This window comes from Cannabis sativa, chromosome 4, assembly GCF_029168945.1.
Source record: "Cannabis sativa cultivar Pink pepper isolate KNU-18-1 chromosome 4, ASM2916894v1, whole genome shotgun sequence".
NCBI lineage: Eukaryota > Viridiplantae > Streptophyta > Magnoliopsida > Rosales > Cannabaceae > Cannabis > Cannabis sativa.
Genome location: NC_083604.1, coordinates 61,791,711 through 61,813,457, shown reverse-complemented (window position 1 = coordinate 61,813,457; position 21,747 = coordinate 61,791,711). Strand labels below are relative to the sequence as shown.

Genomic DNA, 21,747 nt, shown 5'->3' with positions numbered 1-21,747 from the left:
GTTCTTATTTTCCCGACCGTATTCCGCCCGCGATTAAAGAAAGATGGGAGAATCTGGTTTTTCAGAGCTATCATGCCCCACTAAAAAACTAGGTATTCTTGTGACAAGGTCCGTTCCTGGTCAAAAATATAGTGAAATCACCTTTCCTATTCTTTCCCCGGACCCCACTACTAAGAAAGACGTTCATTTCTTAAAATATCCCATATATGTAGGCGGGAACAGAGGAAGGGTCAGATTTATCCCGACGGGAGCAAGAGTAACAATAATGTTTATAACGCTACAGCGGCGGGTATAGTAAGCAAAATCATACGAAAAGAAAAAGGGGGATACGAAATAACCATAGTGGAGGCATCTGATGGACGTCAAGTGGTTGATATTATTCCTCCAGGCCCCGAACTTCTTGTTTCAGAGGGCGAATCCATCAAACTGGATCAACCATTAACGAGTAATCCTAATGTGGGTGGATTTGGTCAAGGGGATGCGGAAATAGTACTTCAAGATCCATTACGTGTACAAGGCCTTTTGCTCTTCTTGGCATCGGTTATTTTGGCACAAATCTTTTTGGTTCTTAAAAAGAAACAGTTTGAAAAGGTTCAATTGTCCGAAATGAATTTCTAGATCCACAGATTTTCAATACCAAGCTCTAAAAAGAACCCCGATTTTTGTTGGAAAATTTGTTATGGAATTCTATCAAAAAAATTCTGAAAAGTCTTTAGGCTTTTTTATTTTAGTTTTCTATCTTATATCATACATTACATTTTTTGAGAATTACTTGTAACGCATTACTAGTTATAGTATGTATACTGTGAAGAAGACTATTTGACTTTACTTATTTATTTCTTTGTTTTTTCAATCAAAACCGAAGCGGTATGATTATGTCACTATTGTCCGATTTCAATGCCATGCCATTTAAAATTCCATCGAATGAATCAATAGTTTTCTATTCTAATAGATATAGAATGCTATTTAACTCAATTTAACTCAACACTAACCATAAGATAAATAAGCAGAAAATAGAAACCAAAGTATCAAAAAAATGAATGAGAGGAAGAAAGCATTCTAATTCGAAAAGGGATTAGTTGTATTCCTAATCTTTGACACAAGAAAAGGAATTTTCCACAACCCTTTCTTGTGTCGAAATAATAATCATTCTTGATCCCGTTCGTTAAAGATTCCTATTCGTCTCGTAGTTTCTATTTTTTCTAGGTTTATCATAACCCTTCTTTTAGATTTATTCCATAAATAAAGTATGGACGGATACTATCGAGGAACAGATGTTCTGAATCAAGTAATTTAAGTTAATTTTCTAAAAATATCATAAAAAACGAAACTGGAGTTTTTTGAAACATCCGAAAAAAATCCTTTTTTTGTTATCATTTAGATTTAGACGAATAAAATATTATGATTATTAAGAGCTCAACGGGACCTACCCCCTCTTTCTTTGTCTTCTTCGAGGGGGATTCCGTTGAGTTCTTACGCTTTCATGTCCTGTCTACAACTCAGTTTACCCAATTACTAAAGGGATGAACCTAATCCAGAATATGAACCATAAAAGAAAATACCGAGTAAACCGATCACAAGAATACCAGCTACAGTACCTATTATCCAAAGAGGAATCCTTCCAGTAGTATCAGCCATTTGTCCTACTTTCCTCCACATTTCATCAGGTGGTCGTGCTAGAGACATAAACAGCCATAGATAATTATGAGATGATATCCTTCCGAATGGGATAAGAGAATTCCTACTATTATTTCCTATTCTTCTTTTTTTAATTGAAGAAATAATTGGAAAATAAAACAGCAAGTACAAAAATGAGTAATAACCCCCAGTAGAGACTGGTACGATTCAATTCAACATTTTGTTCGTTCGGGTTTGATTGTGTCGTAGCTCTATGATTCGGATTAGGTTTATCGTTGGATGAACTGCATTGCTGATATTGACCCCAAAAAAGAAACGGTAGGTACAGCTAGTCCGTGAACAGCTAACCATCGCACAGTAAAAATTGGATAGGTTCTATCTATAGTCATTTGTGCCTCCTAAAAAGATCTACTAAATTCATCGAGTTGTTCCAAAGAATCAAAGCGGCCTGTTATTAATGGAACTCCTTGTCGGCTCTCTGTAAAATACTCGTTTGGACGGGGACTTCCAAATACATCGTAAGCTAAACCCGTGCTGACGAATAACCAACCCGCAATGAATAGGGAAGGTATAGTAATGCTATGAATGACCCAGTATCGAATACTGGTAATAATATCAGCAAAAGAACGTTCTCCTGTGCTTCCAGACATCTTAAGCTCCGCATATTCTTGTACAGTCAAAGGGGGGTCGACTCCGTAAAAGATGAAATCAGTAAACAGAAATTCACTGAAATCAGATCTTTGTGAGATCGTCAATAGTGTACCAAGGGTTTCTTTAGAGTATACCGAATCAGTATAGCTATCCTTCTTCTGACACAGCAACGAAATTTCCCAATCAGGATCGAAACGAAGTGTTAGAGAATTTCTTTTTTCTTGTTGCGTGTACATGTAGAATTTGTACTATTCAACTATTCAATAGAGTCTTTCTCAAATTCCTGTATCATTACAATTCCTGCAGTAACTGTAGTAGTGCTTGTAATATAATAATCTAAAGGTTTTCTCAATTTCTCTATTATTAGCTTCGGACTCGAAACTGAGGATGAGGTAAAAATACTAGATAGTATTAGTATTCAAGGAAAGAAAACAACGAATAAATAAAATAAATAATAATCAATATTCGTGATGCACAGAGTGTTGTTGTATTAGACCCAAAGAAAAGGGTCTTTCTTGAACTAATTACAAAGATGGAGCTTTGTATGTAATTAAGAAAGACAAAATATAAAAATAAGTTCAATTTAAAGTAAAAAAGTAAAGGACATTTTCATTATAAGCTAAGATCACTTGTCGTTCTAAACTGAAAATTAAGTAAAAAAAAGGATTCGTCGATACAATCAAAAAATAATCAAAATAAAAAAGATTTGGTAATTTTATTTCAGAGTGATTCAAAGAAAGTTTCCTTTTTGAATGAAGTTCTAAAACAACTATTTTTACTTTTTTTTTTCTAATTATTTAAAATTTATTTAAAATATTCTATATATACTAATATATATTAGATATTGTATTGTTTATTTAGTGTACTCAACTCAAGAGTTGCTCAATGAATCGGTTGATTCGAAATTTCGAAATGGATAGATGTCACAAATGATGAATTGATTTCTTACCTATGTTACTCTATTTTTGTTAGGACCGCCTTCTATAATTATAATAATTGATGAATCAAAAACTTTCAATTGGTATTTTTGTTTATCTTCGTATCTTTTATAAATGGAAATTTAGGGAAGTGCTTTAGAAACATATGTATAAAAAGAACATATTTCATTTAGTCTCTTTATGCCTACTATAACTAGTTATTTCGGTTTTCTACTAGCAGCTTTGACTATAACCTCAGCTCTATTTATCGGTCTGAACAAGATAGGACTTATTTGAAATTAATTGAACGAACAATTCATAAAAACCTTCTGTGGTAGTTCATTTATTCTATAGTTACTTAACGTGTCAATTTTCAATTTTTGGTCATTGAGATTCATGAGTAATACCGATTAAAATTTAAGGATAGATATTACCTCTCCTTTTCCCCTTTCAAAGAAATTGAAATGATTGAAGTTTTTTTATTTGGAATTGTCTTAGGTCTAATTCCTATTACTTTGGCTGGATTATTTGTAACTGCATATTTACAATACAGACGTGGTGATCAATTGGATCTTTGATTAATTAACATCTCTTTTTTTGATTGACCTCCTACTTGTTTTAATCTACAGGAGGTCAAATTCAGATTGTTGTTCAATTATTTTTGTGTTATTTTCGACCTAACAAATAAGAAGAATCGAAGCACGCTCTGTAGGACTTGAACCTACGACATCGGGTTTTGGAGACCCACGTTCTACCAAACTGAACTAAGAGCGCCTTAATTATCTTAATTATTATTACAAGAATAACTTTGTAACCCAACTTAGATATATATACTATCCTAGAGAATTTTATTCTCTATTGCTTAGGTATATCCAATTTTAATCAATCTCAATTGATTCCTCGTTACTGCTCATAAGATAAGTAATAGGTAGGGATGACAGGATTTGAACCTGTGACATTTTGTACCCAAAACAAACGCGCTACCGAGCTGCGCTACATCCCTTTCAATTGGTCTACAGTGTCATTGTAGAGAATCCTTGTCTTGTTTTCCACATTTTTATTTCTTTTATTGAAATACAAAATTCAATTATCTTGTCATTTTTTCTTTTTTAGGCTCATATCATATAATAATAATAGACTTATATACGTACTAAATAAATATAATATGAAACCCATCGTAAAAAAATGAATATTTTGGGGGAATTCTCAAACAGAAAGGGACGTATTTGTTGTTTTAAGAAAAAACTAATGAATATCTATTAAATCATTGTACATTTCAAGTTGTATATTCCAATTTGTCTTAGGGATTCTGCGTAGAAATACAAGTGTCAGTCATTAACTACATATACGCATCTGTTTCTATATGTATTAGCATTATGTATTACAAATTGTATTAAAATTACAATAACGAATAAAAAGAAGGAGGATTTTAAATGCGAGATCTAAAAACATATCTTTCCGTGGCACCGGTAGTAAGTACTATATGGTTTGGGTCTTTAGCAGGATTATTGATAGAGATCAATCGTTTATTTCCGGATGCGTTGATATTCCCCTTTTTTTAATGATAGTAATTGGGAAGGGGTGACGAAAATTAAATTAGAGATACAATCAAAAATTTGTGACTAATCCCTCCCCTTCTCTTCTTATCTTAATTTTTAGAATTCAAAATAAATTCGAAAAAGAATAAAAGCGGATTGACCCGCGTGAAACTAAGAACTTGGGTTTCCAGGCTAAAAATTTAATTAATATTTAATTAATAATAGAATGAGAAAGAAAATGGACTAGCTGTGGCAACAATATCATACAAAAAACTTCAATATTGTACAGCGATTATAAATTCTAAATACTAAATTAAATATTTAAGTAGAAATTTTTATATTACTTATTATTACTATATTGATTGCAACGAAATCTTTAATAATTGGATTTCAAGTTAGCAACTTCTATTTTTTCCTTCCTTTCTTCTTCTTCGCTTCGGATTGGAAAATAGAAAAATAGAAGAGTTGAATCAATCAAAAACCCAAAGGAGGTTCATGGCTAGGGGTAAAGATGCCCGAGTAACGATTATTTTGGAATGTACCAGTTGTGTTCGAAACCGCGTGAATAAGGAATCAATAGGCATTTCCCGATATATTACTCAAAAAAATCGACATAATACGCCTAGTCGATTGGAATTGCGAAAATTCTGTCCTTCTTGTTACAAACATACGATTCACGGGGAGATAAAGAAATAGATCGAACCGATCGCTCGCGTGTCCGCCTTACATTCCAAGGAAGACGAAAAAGACATATTCTATAATAACAATAATTACATATTATATATAACAACAATTATATCATATCCAACGGATCCTATATTTATTTAAATATAAACAAAAAAATTCTATTTCTTAATTTGAAATCATTTTTGATCCGATCAAAATAGAATTAATATTTTCGGGACAAGGAATAAAAAAATCATGGATAAATCCAAGCGAATCTTTTTTAAATCCAAGCGATCTTTTCGTAGGCGTTTGCCCTCGATACAATCGGGGGATCGAATTGATTATAGAAACATGAGTTTAATTAGTCGATTTATTAGTGAACAGGGAAAGATATTATCTAGACGGGTGAATAGATTGACCTTAAAACAACAACGATTAATTACTATTGCTATAAAACAAGCTCGTATTTTATCTTCGTTACCTTTTCTTAATAATGAGAAACAATTTGAAAGAAGCGAGTCGACTCCTAGACCTACCGGTCTTAGAACTAAAAATAAATAGGCTTTCTCTTCAATTTCAATTGAATCAAAAAAAAACCAATCCGAACTCAAATGCGAATTGACGTTTTGTTCAAACAATATCAAAATTAAGATTTGATTGTAGTGTCGTAGACAAAAATGAATTGGGGAAGAAGAATAAATCTTTTTTTATTGAACGTATTTGTTCATTGTGACGACTTTATCAAATTCTATCCTATTTTTTTATCATACTAATTTCTACTCTACCTTCCCGGAGTTCATTCGCCAGGGAACTCCGTTTAAAACATTCCAATGGATTCCGTTCAATTTCCTTCTTTTAAGATCTCATTGGAAATCATATAAAGACAATTCCTATTTAATATAGCTATTTGTGCAAGTATTTTACGATTAAGAAGCAACTGCTTCTTGTACAGATTGTGTATAAATCTACTATAACTGTAGTATACCTTATAGTCTCGTATTACTGCATTTAGCCGAGTGATCCACAAACGACGAAAATATCTCTTTTGCTTACCTCTATCCTGATGAGCCGAAACCAAAGCTCTTATTTTCTGTTGATTAATAGTACGAGTAAGTCTTGAATGAGCCCCTCGAAAGCTTGATGCAAATAAACGAATTTTTGTTCTACGTCTTCGAGCTATATATCCTCGTTTAATTCTAGTCATTGACTAAATGAAACTTTGATGAATAACTAATTGATTTCTTTTCTTTCAGTTATTGTCCTTCCCTTTTCTAGTCTATTAATAAGAAAACGGATTCTTCCAATGTATAAAATAAAAATTCCAATGGCTTTTGCTACTATAACCTTCCCAACCACGATTTTTTCCTTTTTTTTTTCTAGACCTCTCACCTAGAAATAAGAAATTGTATTGATACTATAAAACATAGTAACTAAAAAAGTAGTAAATATAATAAATAGGTATAGTGGGTTCCATCGTTTCTATGGTTACTTCTTAAACGGTAAGGTCCTCTCTATACACCGGAGCCTCTTCCCTCATTTAATCAATGTTATTGTTAACTTGTACAGTTCACACTCTTTGGCTCTACCCATAATTATCCAGTAATAGGTCTTTCACAACGAGACCCACCCATACAGTAACGGTATTTAATTATATTATGAAGATTAGCTGAGTAGCTGACCCTGTTAGTCCGTTCTTGCAAGAGTCAAGAGTAAAGGCAGAATATTTCTGCTTTTTAAATAGGATTTCCCTGCTTAATGAATACCATTTGCTACCAATGGGGAATTCTTTCTCATCTTAAATGAAAAATAGAAGTGATTGGATTTGTACCAATAGCAACCATAAATTAATTTGATACCACAATAAAAGGATATGATAGATCTTTTTTAGATTTTTAGATATTTTCATTTTTCGATTCGATAGTGAATGGTGTTTTTCCATTCTATCCTATTCACTCTTATTGATCACTGATACTGAATCAATTGTTTTCTTTCTTTTGGCCTAATCCATGATCTGAACGAGTCGCACATACACCCTAGTACATGTTCCTCGTCGCTGAGGACACCCCCGAAGAGCGGGAGATTTCGTGACATTTTTGATTGGCTGTCTTGTCTTTCTAATAAGTTGTTGAATAGTTGGCATGTTGAATCATATACATAATGGGTTGGTTTAGATCGATCCTAACCGGATGATTATGAATCATTTTTTTATTAATAGATTCATCAAATACAATATTTATTTTATTGTTATTATATTAAACCTGGTAAAAAGAGAAAATGAAAATATCAAATTGCATATTTGCGGAAATCCCTGTTCTTCTTTATTCAACCGCTACAAGATCAACAAGTCCATGAGCTTGGGCTTCTGTTGCTGACATAAAAACATCTCTTTCCATGTCTTCGGAAACAACCCATAAAGATTTGCCCGTTCTTTGTCCATAAACCCTTGTGATGGTTTCGCGCAGCTTCAGTAGTTCTTCCGCTTCCAGGATAAATTCCCCTGTCGGTGCCTCATAAAAAGAACTAGCAGGTTGATGGATCATTACCCTGATGATATAACATAATTTTAAATTCTTTTATCTCGCATAATGAAATGAAAGGTGAAAAAGACTAATAAGATAATAAAAAAAAAGATAGAATTGAACAACCGTACAGGCATCTTTTGTATATTGCATACGGCTCTATAATGGAATTCACTTGTCCCTTTTTTTTTTACCTTACATCGAAGAAATCGAAAATAAATTAAATAATTATAGGGTCTATCCTATTCACATAGGTCAATGATCCAATAACCACCCTTCCTTTTTGAGTAGTTAAAAAAATACTATGATGGTTCCGTTGCTTTATATATATATTTCGTCTGTTAGTTATTAGTTAGCAATCCCAAAGTTTTTTTATTTGAAAAAAAAAATATATATATATAAATATATATATCAAAAATATATATCTAAGTAAAAAACGAAATTCTATTTTCGTATTCATTCATAATATAAATATATATTGTTAAAAGTTTTTCGGTGTGAAAAAAGTTTGTGACGCTGAAATGGGTCTCCTGATATATCAGCTAAAATAGGAAATACCCTTATATCTCATACTACTCTTTCGATACATAATGTAACAATTTTGAAAACAAAAAAATTCTCATATCGAATTCGAAATGCCATGCTATTATTACTTAATCATATTTCTTATATCGCGAAGGCATAGTCTTTTTTTCTCTCAAATCAAATAAAAAATAAAAACTCATTGGCGCCAAGCGTGAGGGAATGCTAGACGTTTGGTAATTTCTCCTCCGACCAGAATAAAAGATCCCATTGAAGCGGCTAATCCCATGCATATTGTTTGTACGTCTGGTTGAACAAATTGCATAGTATCATAAATAGCCAATCCAGGAATTACCCACCCGCCGGGAGAGTTTATAAACAAATACAGATCCTTGGTATCATCCTCTATACTGAGATATACCATAAGACCAATAAGTTGATTTGAGATCTCGCTATCAACCTCTTGGCCTAAAAAAAGTAATCTTTCTCGATAAAGTCGGTTGATTGGGATAAAATTGTATCCCTTTGGAACCGTACATGCATCTTTTGATGCATACGGTTCAACCCAAATTGCGAAAAAAAAAAGAATCAATGTGTAGATTATAGTTTTTTTTTTTTTTCATAGCAGGCCCTGTCGAATTTGTAATAAAAGAGCTCTTTTTCTTTCATTTTGTAAAAAAGATGAGTTTTGGTCTGTTTCTGTTTATTTTTCTATTTCTTTTCTATAAATAGAAAAATAAACAAAAAAACTCACTAAACTTATAAACAAACTTATTGAACTACCTTCTCATTGATGTATTGTTTCATCGGAATCCAAATCACGATGTAATTTTCTTGTTCCTGAATGGTCTTCTTGAATTCTTTTAGGTTTATGCTCTACTCCGAGTAAAGATCTGCCCGATTTGGATTTGCCTATATAGGACAAATGGACAAATACTATGTCTTTTTGCTACGACTTCTTTTTTTTTTTTTCAATTTATCAATTTATTTCATATCTCCTACCAAATATTCTATTTGAAATCACGTCTATTCATATTAGAAATTAGAAATCGAATATAATAGAAAATATGATATAAAATATGATCATCTAAGTAGAAATCCTAGATATATTACCAATTGTTTTGTTTCTAAACGGAGCCTGGATACTTCATTTTATTGGTCGAACCAAGCCAACCATAAATTATTTGAATTGCTAATATTAATTTGTATACCCCCCTAAAAAATATATTTAAGTGCACTTCATTGCATTTCACGCTCCAAATTTTTGATAATTCAATCAATCTTTCTTGGGCGAAAGGGAGGATATCTCGATCGGGGAAGAGAACGGGGAAATACCATATGACCCAATATATCTGACAAGTCGCACTATACGTCAACCCACGATGCATCTTCGTCTCCAGGACTTCGAAAAGGTACTTTTGGAACACCAATAGGCATTAAATGAAAAAAAATTTAAGTACTATATCTCACTTTGATGTGAAAGCGTAAATAGGTTTATTGTCTTAATAATATTGTATCTTTTAGCATTTTTTATACATAGCATAGATTGAATAAGTTTAGTTCATATTATAAAAAAGGCAAATTCTTACAAATGGGTCCTTTGAATGATGAACAAATAAAGAGGCAGTTACTCAGATAAAATGCGATCAACGTCCGACCATTGCGTCTTGGTACTTATCGGGTGTAGAATAAATCTGCTTCTTGTTCCTACGAGCAAAATTGTTCCATTATTACTAAACTAAAAAACATTCTTACTAAAAGAATAGAACAAATATGAATCCTTTCCCCGAGATAATCCACTAAAAAAGAAAGGTCCCTAGTATAGTTTTTTTAAAGTGCAATAAAGTTACATAGTGTCTATTTTTCATTGATATAAGGGGTATTTTTATGGGTTTGCCTTGGTATCGTGTTCATACGGTCGTATTGAATGATCCCGGCCGTTTGATTTCTGTCCATATAATGCATACAGCTCTGGTTGCTGGTTGGGCCGGTTCGATGGCTCTATACGAATTAGCAGTTTTTGATCCCTCTGACCCTGTTCTTGATCCAATGTGGAGACAAGGTATGTTCGTTATACCTTTCATGACTCGTTTAGGAATAACCAATTCGTGGGGTGGTTGGAGTATCACAGGGGGAACTATAACGAACCCGGGTATTTGGAGTTACGAAGGTGTAGCTGGTGCACATATTGTGTTTTCTGGCTTGTGCTTTTTAGCAGCTATCTGGCATTGGGTGTATTGGGATCTAGAAATATTTTCTGATGAACGTACAGGAAAACCCTCCTTGGATTTGCCCAAGATCTTTGGAATTCATTTATTTCTCTCAGGGGTGGCTTGCTTTGGTTTTGGCGCATTTCATGTAACAGGATTGTATGGTCCTGGAATATGGGTATCCGATCCTTATGGACTAACGGGAAGGGTACAAGCTGTAAATCCAGCATGGGGCGTGGAAGGTTTTGATCCTTTTGTTCCGGGAGGAATAGCTTCTCATCATATTGCAGCGGGAACCCTGGGCATATTGGCGGGTCTATTCCATCTTAGTGTCCGTCCGCCCCAACGTCTATACAAAGGATTACGTATGGGAAATATTGAAACCGTCCTTTCCAGTAGTATCGCTGCGGTCTTTTTTGCAGCTTTTGTAGTTGCTGGAACTATGTGGTATGGTTCGGCAACTACCCCGATTGAATTATTTGGGCCCACTCGTTATCAATGGGATCAAGGATACTTTCAACAAGAAATCTATCGACGAGTTAGTGCTGGGCTAGCCGAAAATCAAAGTTTAGCTGAAGCTTGGTCTAAAATTCCCGAAAAATTAGCCTTTTATGATTACATCGGCAATAATCCGGCAAAAGGGGGATTATTCAGAGCGGGCTCAATGGACAACGGGGATGGGATAGCTGTTGGTTGGTTAGGACACCCTATCTTTAAAGATAAAGAAGGTCGTGAACTTTTTGTACGTCGTATGCCTACGTTTTTGAAACATTTCCGGTTGTTTTGGTAGATGGAGACGGAATTGTTAGAGCCGATGTTCCTTTTCGAAGGGCAGAATCAAAATATAGTGTTGAACAAGTAGGTGTAACTGTTGAGTTCTATGGCGGTGAACTCAATGGAATCAGTTATAGTGATCCTGCTACTGTGAAAAAATACGCTAGACGTGCGCAATTAGGTGAAATTTTTGAATTAGATCGTGCTACTTTGAAATCCGATGGTGTTTTTCGTAGCAGTCCGAGGGGTTGGTTTACTTTTGGACATGCTTCGTTTGCTCTGCTCTTCTTCTTCGGGCACATTTGGCATGGTGCTAGAACTTTGTTCAGGGATGTTTTTGCTGGTATTGACCCAGATTTGGATGCTCAAGTAGAATTTGGAGCATTCCAAAAACTTGGAGATCCAACTACAAAAAGACAAGCAGTCTGATAGAATATTGTTTTGGTATTTTTTGTCTTTAGTTTTGGGATTTGATTTTGATTATAGAATACCAGGTCTTTTCTTTTACTCTTGTTTTGTTCTTATCCGGAAGACGATCTCAACTCAAATAACTAGGTATGGAAGCTATAATTGTAAACCACGATCGAATCTATGGAAGCATTGGTTTATACATTCCTTTTAGTCTCAACTCTAGGAATTATTTTTTTCGCCATCTTTTTTCGAGAACCGCCTAAAGTTCCAACTAAAAAATGAAATGATTTTTCATTATCTCGATTGAAAGTAATGAGCCTCCCGATATTGGGAGGCTCATTACTTCAACTAGTCCCCGTGTTCCTCGAATGGATCTCTTAGTTGTTGAGAGGGTTGCCCAAAAGCAGTATATAAGGCGTACCCAGTAAAACTTACAAGTAAACCAGATATAAATATGGCAACTAGGGTTGCTGTTTCCATTATTATTAAAAGACCACAATAGATCTATGCTAAGATCATTTATTTACAACGGAATGGTATACAAAGTCAACAGATCTCAATGAATAGAAAATAGGCTTTATGGCTACACAAACTGTTGAGGGTAGTTCTAGATCTGGTTCAAGACGAACAGGTGCAGGGAGTTTATTGAAACCATTGAATTCAGAATATGGTAAAGTAGCTCCTGGGTGGGGAACTACTCCTTTGATGGGTATCGCAATGGCTTTATTTGCGGTATTCCTATCTATTATTTTGGAGATTTATAATTCTTCTATTTTACTAGACGGAATTTCAATGAATTAGATTCACAAAAACTATTAACTCACTTTTCACTACAAAGTGAAGCTTTTAGTTCTCTGATTTTTATCCCATTCTATTTTGGTAGTTCGATCGTGAAATTTCTTTGTTTCTGTATTTCCGGAATATGAGTGTGTGACTTGTTAGAATTGATCCTATGAATAGTACAGAGAGCGGGTCTGTCATCTTGCTAGAGATGGTTTTACTTCGTCGGATATTGTCATTCTATGATAGTATCTGAAGCACGGACTATATGAAATATCTTACTAAAGTATTACAACTATGATTCATTCTTAACTTAATATTCAGACCTCGTGACCGGACTCCCTTTTTTGCTTATTTTGATCAAAGTACAAAGGTTTCTTTTGATTTTTAGTCATTATGTCTATTCATTGAATAAGTGGTGATCCAACGATTCTTACTCAAGGAATTTTTGGACTTAGTTTGAAAAGGTTTTATTGACTCATCGTGGTTTTAGTATGAATCTGAGGTTTTAATTGATTCATAGGGTCTTAACAAGAGAATTCCTATCAATAATAAAGAAAACACTAATAAAGTCTCATTACACACAAATAAATAAATAAAATAGGGAAATAGAAGATTCAAGAGGCCTGATCAACATAGAGATAAATGAGCCGACTTGAGATTTTGGCATTATAACCATAATAAACAGTTTTTGTATTCTTTCTTTATCTTTTCTTTAGAAAAGAGTAAATAATACAATTAGGAAGTTTCGAAGGCATATCCGATAGAACTTGTATTTTGGTCTTTCTGTTTGAGCCGTACGAGATGAAATTTTCATATACGGTTCTTAGAGGGGGAGTTTTTTGGCTTACCTATCTCAATAAAATATATGATTGGTTCGAAGAACGTCTTGAGATTCAGGCAATTGCGGATGATATAACTAGTAAATATGTTCCCCCTCATGTCAACATATTTTATTGTCTAGGAGGAATTACGCTTACTTGTTTTTTAGTACAAGTAGCTACGGGGTTTGCTATGACTTTTTATTATCGCCCGACCGTTGCGGAGGCTTTTACTTCTGTTCAATATATAATGACTGAAGTTAACTTTGGTTGGTTAATCCGATCAGTTCATCGATGGTCGGCAAGTATGATGGTACTAATGATGATCCTCCACGTATTTCGTGTGTATCTCACAGGTGGCTTTAAAAGACCTCGTGAATTGACTTGGGTTACAGGTGTGGTTTTGGGTGTATTGACCGCATCTTTTGGTGTAACTGGTTATTCCTTACCTTGGGACCAAATAGGTTATTGGGCAGTAAAAATTGTAACAGGTGTACCGGACGCTATTCCTGTAATAGGATCGCCCTTGGTAGAGTTATTGCGCGGAAGTGCTAGTGTGGGACAATCCACTTTAACTCGTTTTTATAGTTTACACACTTTTGTATTACCTCTTCTTACTGCCGTATTTATGTTAATGCACTTCCTAATGATACGTAAGCAAGGTATTTCCGGTCCTTTATAAAGGGGCTATATTATACTATTTGTAATCAATTGGTTATCACATGGGGTAGGCCCAACAGTATTTCATTGCTATAAATATGGATTATTGAAAAGAATAAGACATGTATTTGGATATTTCTCTTCAACTCCAAATATATAAATAAAGTAATTATTTATTTGACACTCATAGTTGAAGTGAATTCTCTAAAGATAAAATGGATTATGGGAGTGTGTGACTTGAACTATTGATTGGTTTGTGCAGAATATATGTCCTTATCTGCCACATTTCAATTCAAAATAAAAATGTGTCTTTGTTCCAACCACCGCGAAAGCTCGATATAGAGGATAAGGTGGTTCGTTGGAAGAGAATTGTTTTTTTCTATGATCAGACTCGATCATGTCATGTATGAACAGGCTCCGTAAGATCCAGTCGAAAGAATAAGTGATGTGGCATAATTTTGATTAGATTATGTTTTATATCTTTCACTTACTTAATAGTATGTAAATGGATTCATTTCCTATGCATTGACTTGATTTATTATACTATCGGAGTGAAACAAGGGATCTAAAGAAGAACAGAGGCTAAATTCAATTAGTAACAAGTAAATTCTTTGTATACAAAAAGTCTCGCTATTTGGGGGGATAAAGCCCAATTGAAAGGTCTGAGACGACCCATAAAGCACTTGATTATAATCAACCTTGCAAGCCTACTTGGGTATTGAGCATTTATCTGTAAGAACTGGATTTTGGGCAATGTCTGATTGTTGAAACTCCGAAAAGGAAACTAAACTGGTAAATTTTTACTTATATAGAATCATTCATATATGTGTGGATATGGCTAGCATATCGATTTTTTTATATGGGTATATTTGGTTCATTTGATTCGTGCTCGAGCCGGATGATGAAAAATTATCATGTCCGGTTCTTTCGGGGGATGGATCGAGAATAATTCACCTATCCTAATAACAAAAAAACCTGACTTGAACGATCCTGTATTAAGAGCTAAATTGGCTAAAGGGATGGGTCATAATTATTATGGAGAACCTGCATGGCCCAATGATCTTTTATATATTTTTCCGGTAGTAATTTTAGGTACTATTGCATGTAACGTAGGTTTAGCGGTTCTAGAACCATCAATGATTGGCGAACCTGCGGATCCATTTGCAACTCCTTTGGAGATATTGCCTGAATGGTATTTTTTTCCCGTATTTCAAATACTTCGTACAGTACCAAATAAATTATTGGGTGTTCTTTTAATGGTTTCAGTACCTGCGGGATTATTAACAGTACCCTTTTTGGAGAATGTTAATAAATTCCAAAACCCATTTCGTCGTCCAGTAGCGACAACCGTCTTTTTGATTGGTACGGCAGTAGCCCTTTGGTTGGGTATTGGAGCAACATTACCTATTGATAAATCCCTAACTTTAGGTCTTTTTTAAATCGATTCCATTTTTATTTATTTTTTATTTATTATTTTTTTTTTTGAAATAAAATAAATAAATTACGACGTGTGTATCTAGGGAATAGTCGCTTCAAAGTGAATTTTCCCTAGATACGGTTAGTCAATTCTATTTTTGATATATTCCGAGTATATGGCTGATGTTAAAGATTCAAAACTCATTAAAATTTATGCGAAATGCTTTTTTATTTCTAGAATGTCCAATATATGTTTTATATCTTCTATGCGAAAATCTTTAATTTTCAGAAGGTCTTCTTGACTGTTATTCAAAAGGTCTAATAATGTATGGATATTGGACCTTTTGAGACAATTATAGACCCTGGGGGGCAATTCTGATTGGTCAATAAAAATATATTTCAATGCTATTTCTTTTTTCGTTTTCCTTGGTTTAGCCACTCTACCATGAAAATCAAAAAGGGGTAAAGTGCCTTTGTGTTGATTGTTTTCTAAATGGAAGTTTTCTTCTTCTGCATGTAAAAAGGGAATCAATAAATCAATCAAATTTCTGGAGGCCTCATGAAGTGCTTCTTTAGGAGTTAAACTTCCATTTGTCCATATTTCGAGAAAAAGTATTTCTTGTTTTTCATTTCCATTAACATAAGAATGAATACTATGATTCGCATTTCGAACAGGCATGAATATAGCATCTATAGGATAACTTCCGTTTTGAAAGTTATTTGGCGTTTTTATACGATATCCACGATTCCTCTCAATTTGTAATTCAATACACAAATTAATTGGTTCTGTTAGGTTAGCTATATGCTGTGTATTATCAACAATTTCCACCGAAGATGGTAAGATGATATCTTGAGCAGTTACATATCCAGGACCCTTAACACAAATTGATGCCTCGCGCGTTCCATACAGATTACTTCTCAATACAATTTCTTTCAAATTCATTAAAATTTCATGTACGGATTCTTGAATACCTACTAGGTTAGAATATTCATGGGGTATTTTATCGGATTTTGCGCGTGTGATACATGTTCCTTCTATTTCTCCAAGCAAAGCTCTTCGCATTACAATGCCTATTGTATCGGCTTGGCCTCTCATAAGTGGAGCCAGAATAAAGCGTCCATAATAAAGACGCTTACTGTCTGCTCTTGATTCAACACATTTCCACTGTAGTGGCCGAGTAGATACTATTACTTTCTCTTGACCCATAGTGATATTATTTGATCAAATCATTGAATTATTTATTTCTTTTGAAATATCTTCAATGTTTATTTTTACACACGCCTTTTTTTAGGGGGCCTACAGCCATTATGTGGCATAGGGGTTACATCTCGTATGAAACTTAATAGTATACCACTTCTACGAATAGCCCTTAATGCCGCATCTCTTCCGAGACCCGGGCCTTTTATCATGACTTCTGCTTGTTGCATACCTTGATCTACTACTGTCCGAATAGCATTTCCTGCTGCGGTTTGAGCGGCAAATGGTGTCCCTCTTCTTGTACCCTTGAATCCACAAGTACCGGCGGAGGACCAAGAAATTACCCGCCCCCGTACATCGGTAACAGTTACAATAGTATTGTTGAAACTTGCTTGAACATGAATAACTCCCTTTGGTATTCTACGTGCATTTTTACGTGAACCCGTATGTCTATTCTTACGTGAACCACTTCTTGGTATAGCTTTTGCCATAATTATATCATCTCATAAATCTAAGCTAAGTCAGAGATATAGAGATATATCCGTTTCATGTCAAAACAGAGCCTTTAATTTATTATTTATTTCTATTATTTGAACAGTAGGGCCTTTCGATTTCTAGAATCCCCTCTCCTCTTTTTTCTAAAAATTATCCTTGTCTTTGTTTATGTCTTGGGTTGGAACAAATTACTATAATTCGTCCTCGCCTACGGATCAGTCGACATTTTTCACAAATTTTACGAACGGAGGCTCTGATTTTCATTATTTAAATGAACCTAAAGTATACCATGGGAAGTGGTTCAGAAATTAAACCTTCATGAACCTTTTTTGTTCTTTCACTTGAGGGATTAACTAATGTGGGAAGCGTAATATTTGAAAACCACCCTTTCTCTATTTCTATTTTTTTTTCACAAATATGAAATAGGAAAGTTCTGTATATAATTTGGATATCAGAAAAGAAAGATTACCATATATAGCACAAAATTTCTCCGCCGATTCCTTCTAGTCGAGCCTCTCTGCCCGTCATTATACCCCGCGAAGTAGAAACAATTACAATCCCCATCCCGCCTAAAATTCTAGGGATTCCTTGATAGTTAGAATAGATTCGTAGACCAGGTCGACTGATACGTTTTAAATTTAAAACAGTTCTAGATGGCCCTTTCCTATTCCTTCTATGTCGTAGGGTTAAAACCAAAAAGTATTTGTTGTTCTCCTGATGTTTCCTCATGTTTTCAATAAAACCTTCTCGTAAAAGGATTTTAACAATATTTTCAGTGATATTAGTATATGGTATTCGAACTGTTCTTTTTTTATTCATGTCAGCATTTCGTATAGAGGTTAGTATATTAGCAATAGTGTCTTTACTCATAATAAATGAAGATTTTGGTTGTCCCCAAATTTGGATATAATCAACATGCTCTTTTTTTTTTCTTAATTAGAAAATTAAAGGCATATACATGAGACACAAACAATCTACTAAATCTACTAAATTAATTTCATTCAAATACTATAAAATAAAAACTGTCTTTAGGGTCTCATCTTATAATACTTCAGGTGCTAACGAAACTATTTTAGTGAAATTTAATTGTCTTAATTCCCGGGCAATTGCGCCAAAAATTCGAGTTCCTTTTGGATTTCCTTCTTGATCAATAACAACCGCAGCATTGTCATCATATCGTATTATCATACCGTTGTCGCGTTTGAGTTCTTTACAAGTACGTACAATTACAGCTCTGATTACTTCGGATCTTTCCAGCGGTGTATTTGGTATTGCTTCTTTGATTACAGCAACAATAACGTCACCAATATGAGCATATCGTCGATTACTAGCTCCTATGATTCGAATACACATCAATTTTCTGGCTCCGCTGTTATCCGCTACATTCAATTGGGTTTGAGGTTGAATCATATCATTTTTGATCTGTTTTTTCAATGCAAAGGGCGAAGTAAAAAAAAATGTTGTTTATTCAAAACAAAAAAAGAAACCTGCAATTGTTTTTTTTTCATCCAAAAACCTTTTTCTTTTGGTTCTACATCTCTATCCTGAAATAATGAATTGAGTTCGTATAGGCATTTTGGAAGCCGCTATTGAAATAGCCTTTCTGGCTATATTTTCGGCTACCCCACTCATTTCATAAAGGATTCTACCCGGTTTAACGACAGCTACCCAATATTCGGGAGATCCTTTTCCCGAACCCATACGTGTTTCTGTAGGTCTTACTGTAACTGGTTTGTCTGGAAATATACGTACCCATATTTTTCCGCCGCGGCGGGCGTTTCGTGTCATTGCTCGTCGCCCTGCTTCTATTTGTCTAGATGTGATCCAAGCGGGTTCAAGTGCTTGAAGAGCATATCTACCGAAGCAAATACGATTACCTCGATAAGATATTCCTTTCATTCTTCCTCTATGGTGTTTACGGAATCGGGTTCTTTTGGGGTTATAGTTGAGGGTTTTTTATTAATTCCATCTCTACTACAGAACCGGACATGAGAGTTTCTTCTCATCCAGCTCCTCGCGAAGGAAATGATTATAAAATAATATACATATATTTAATCAATAATATATTGATTAAATATATTGAAGCCTGAGAGTCTTTGATTTTGATAAGCTATTATCAATTTGGATATCTTTATTTGATATAGAAGTAAACATGTATTTGATTTCTATTTATAGAAAATTTTGTTTTCTTAAAAATAAAAAATTTCGCGGGCGAATATTTACTCTTTTAATTCAATTTTATAAGATTAGTTTATGCCATGACTTTTCAGAATAAATGAATTGGTTCCTGGTTCGTTCCGCCATCCTACCCAATGAATCATTAGGATTCGTTTTCAATAGAATCTTATGCACTCACGGGTTCTGTCGTTCCCACCGTTTCGCGATTAATGGTTAGGTCTGAATTCTACAACGGAGCTCTTAAATGAAATTTGATCTTGAGTCAATCTTCTCAGTTTTTATTGACTCAGGGCTCGTGATTTTTTTGTTCTTATTTGTTCTTAATAAAACAATTTTGTTTAATTAGGGATCAATTCAGTATTAATGCTTTATTACATTTTCCTTTATGAAAATGAATCATAGACCTTACATATTGGAATTCTATATCATTGGTAGTTTTTTCTCTCTTTCTCTCATCTTTTCATTTATCCACACACTTTAACTTTTATTGTTTCACAACTCCTAATCAATCTTGTTTTTCTTTTTTGCATCATACAAAACAGATTTCAGTTGCTACAATGATATGACTAATATATCATATCTCGACTGGTTCTTTATATCCAGATAATGCGAAACGATGAGTTGGTTATTAATTCATACTTATGGGCTGGTCTATTTTTGTTTTTAAATCTAACCCTAAAAAAACCAACGAGTCACACACTAAGCATAGCAATTATATTAAATCAACTGATTAATAGAATTTTTATTCAACCTTATAGAATTATTTATTTTTGTTTTGATTTAATAGAAAAAAGTGTTTTTTCTTTTTTGTTTTTTTGGTATATTACCTGATCGATCTAAAGATAAGTCAAGTAAAGGATTATTAGTCCTCATCGACAAATATCCAAATTTTGATACCTAATACCCCATAGATAGTTCCAACTGTATAGGAACAGTAATCAATTTTAGCTCGAATGGTTTGTAGGGGTACCCTACCTTCTCGGATCCATTCGACACGTGCAATTTCTTTTCCGTCGATACGCCCTGCAATTTGTATTTGAATTCCTTTTGTACCTGCTTGTTCAGTTAATTCAATAGCCTTTTTCATTGCTTTGCGAAATGAAACTCTATTTTTTAATTGTCCGGCTATAAATTCTGCTAGAATATTAGGGTGTCCATAAGGATTTGCTATTCTTGTAATAGCAATGTTAAGTTTCCGGTTCATCGAATGTAGTTCTTTTTTTACATTCATCTGTAATTCTTCCATTTTTTGGGGGCTATTAATAATTTTGGGAATCCCATATAGATTATGACTTGAATCAAGTCGATTTTATTGAATCTCTATCCATGCAATCCCCTCGACACTAGAAGATATTTTCATATTTTTTTGTACATAATTCTTGATACAATTTCGTATTTTTTGATCTTCTTGTAGATCCTTAGAATAATTTTTTGGTTGTGCAAACCAAAGAGAACGATGACCTTGGGTTGCACCAAGTCTGAAACCAAGTGGATTTATTTTTTGTCCCACAATCCCCGCTAGTATTACTATACATATAATGTATACATATACTGACCTTATGAATATTAAATCTTATATAAATATAAAAAATATATCATATTCATATAATATATTAATATAAATTTTCTTTTTCTACGTCTAAGTCTTTCAGTACAATAGTTATATGACAAGTGTGTCTTTTTATTGGATAGCCCCGTCCCCGAGCTTGCGGTTTTAATTTTTTCACAGTGTTGCCTTCGTTGACCTCAGCTTTACTAATAATTAAAGTAGCTTCGTTGAAGCGCATATTGTGAGTGGCGTTTGCTGCCGCGGAATAAACCAATTTTAAAATTGGATAACATGCTCGATATGGCATTAGTTCTAGTATCATAAGTGTTTCCACATAGGAACGTCCACGAATCTGATCAATAACTCTTCGCGCTTTGTGAGCAGACATAGATATATATTGTCCTATAGCATATACTTCTGTAGATCGGTTTGTCCTTTTCTTCTTTATCATAAGGTTCACTCCTCACTAATGAACGATAAGCATCTATATTTCATTTTATTATTATTATTTATTAACTAAATATTAACTAACGACGAGATCTATTATCATTTTTTGCATGTCCCCGGAAATTTAGAGTGGGTGCAAATTCTCCCAATTTATGGCCTACCATACGATCTGTTATATAAATGGGCAAATGTTCTTTTCCATTATGAACAGCAATAGTATGCCCGATCATTGTAGGTATAATGGTAGACGCTCGGGACCAAGTTACTATTATTTCTTTTTCCGCTTTTGTGTTAAGCATATTCATTTTTCTTAATAAATGATTGGCTACAAAAGGATTTTTTAGTGAACGTGCCACA

The 21,747-nt window shown here is 33.9% G+C and overlaps 5 protein-coding genes, 2 non-coding genes and 2 pseudogenes across 7 annotated transcripts; 3 read left to right on the top strand and 6 right to left on the bottom strand.

Moving 5' to 3' along the window:
• Positions 1 to 43: 43 nt before the first annotated feature.
• Positions 44 to 618, top strand: LOC133037036 (cytochrome f-like). The gene is made up of 2 exons (XM_061113842.1): positions 44 to 108; positions 213 to 618. Exons 1-2 carry the CDS (start codon positions 44 to 46, stop codon positions 616 to 618), a joined length of 471 nt encoding a protein of 156 aa, XP_060969825.1.
• Positions 619 to 1,291: 673 nt separating this feature from the next.
• On the bottom strand, positions 1,292 to 3,018 carry LOC133037461 (cytochrome b559 subunit alpha). Its single transcript, XM_061114853.1, has one exon. It carries the CDS (start codon positions 2,523 to 2,525, stop codon positions 2,037 to 2,039), a length of 489 nt encoding a protein of 162 aa, XP_060970836.1. The 5' UTR covers positions 2,526 to 3,018; the 3' UTR covers positions 1,292 to 2,036.
• An 888-nt stretch (positions 3,019 to 3,906) lies between these two features.
• On the bottom strand, positions 3,907 to 3,980 carry TRNAW-CCA (transfer RNA tryptophan (anticodon CCA)). Its single transcript has one exon. It is a non-coding gene; the product is annotated as a tRNA-Trp (tRNA).
• Positions 3,981 to 4,135: 155 nt separating this feature from the next.
• On the bottom strand, positions 4,136 to 4,209 carry TRNAP-UGG (transfer RNA proline (anticodon UGG)). The gene has a single exon. It is a non-coding gene; the product is annotated as a tRNA-Pro (tRNA).
• Positions 4,210 to 9,352: 5,143 nt separating this feature from the next.
• On the bottom strand, positions 9,353 to 17,212 carry LOC115700311 (DNA-directed RNA polymerase subunit alpha-like). Its single transcript, XM_061114856.1, has 2 exons — positions 16,804 to 17,212; positions 9,353 to 16,720 (listed from the first exon to the last, which is right to left on the bottom strand). Exons 1-2 carry the CDS (start codon positions 17,210 to 17,212, stop codon positions 15,735 to 15,737), a joined length of 1,395 nt encoding a protein of 464 aa, XP_060970839.1. The 3' UTR covers positions 9,353 to 15,734.
• On the top strand, positions 10,339 to 11,900 carry LOC133037455 (photosystem II CP47 reaction center protein-like; annotated as a pseudogene).
• LOC133037468 (cytochrome b6) lies at positions 13,431 to 17,132 on the top strand. Its single transcript, XM_061114858.1, has 2 exons — positions 13,431 to 14,115; positions 15,083 to 17,132. The coding sequence occupies exons 1-2, from the start codon at positions 13,431 to 13,433 to the stop codon at positions 15,544 to 15,546; spliced, it is 1,149 nt and encodes a 382-aa protein (XP_060970841.1). The 3' UTR covers positions 15,547 to 17,132.
• Positions 17,213 to 18,257: 1,045 nt separating the features above from the next.
• Positions 18,258 to 19,115, bottom strand: LOC133037035 (large ribosomal subunit protein uL14c). Its single transcript, XM_061113841.1, has 2 exons — positions 18,840 to 19,115; positions 18,258 to 18,638 (listed from the first exon to the last, which is right to left on the bottom strand). Exons 1-2 carry the CDS (start codon positions 19,113 to 19,115, stop codon positions 18,258 to 18,260), a joined length of 657 nt encoding a protein of 218 aa, XP_060969824.1.
• A 1,902-nt stretch (positions 19,116 to 21,017) lies between these two features.
• The window catches only part of LOC133037467 (large ribosomal subunit protein uL2cz/uL2cy-like), a 2,437-nt pseudogene continuing 1,707 nt past the window's right edge, over positions 21,018 to 21,747 (bottom strand).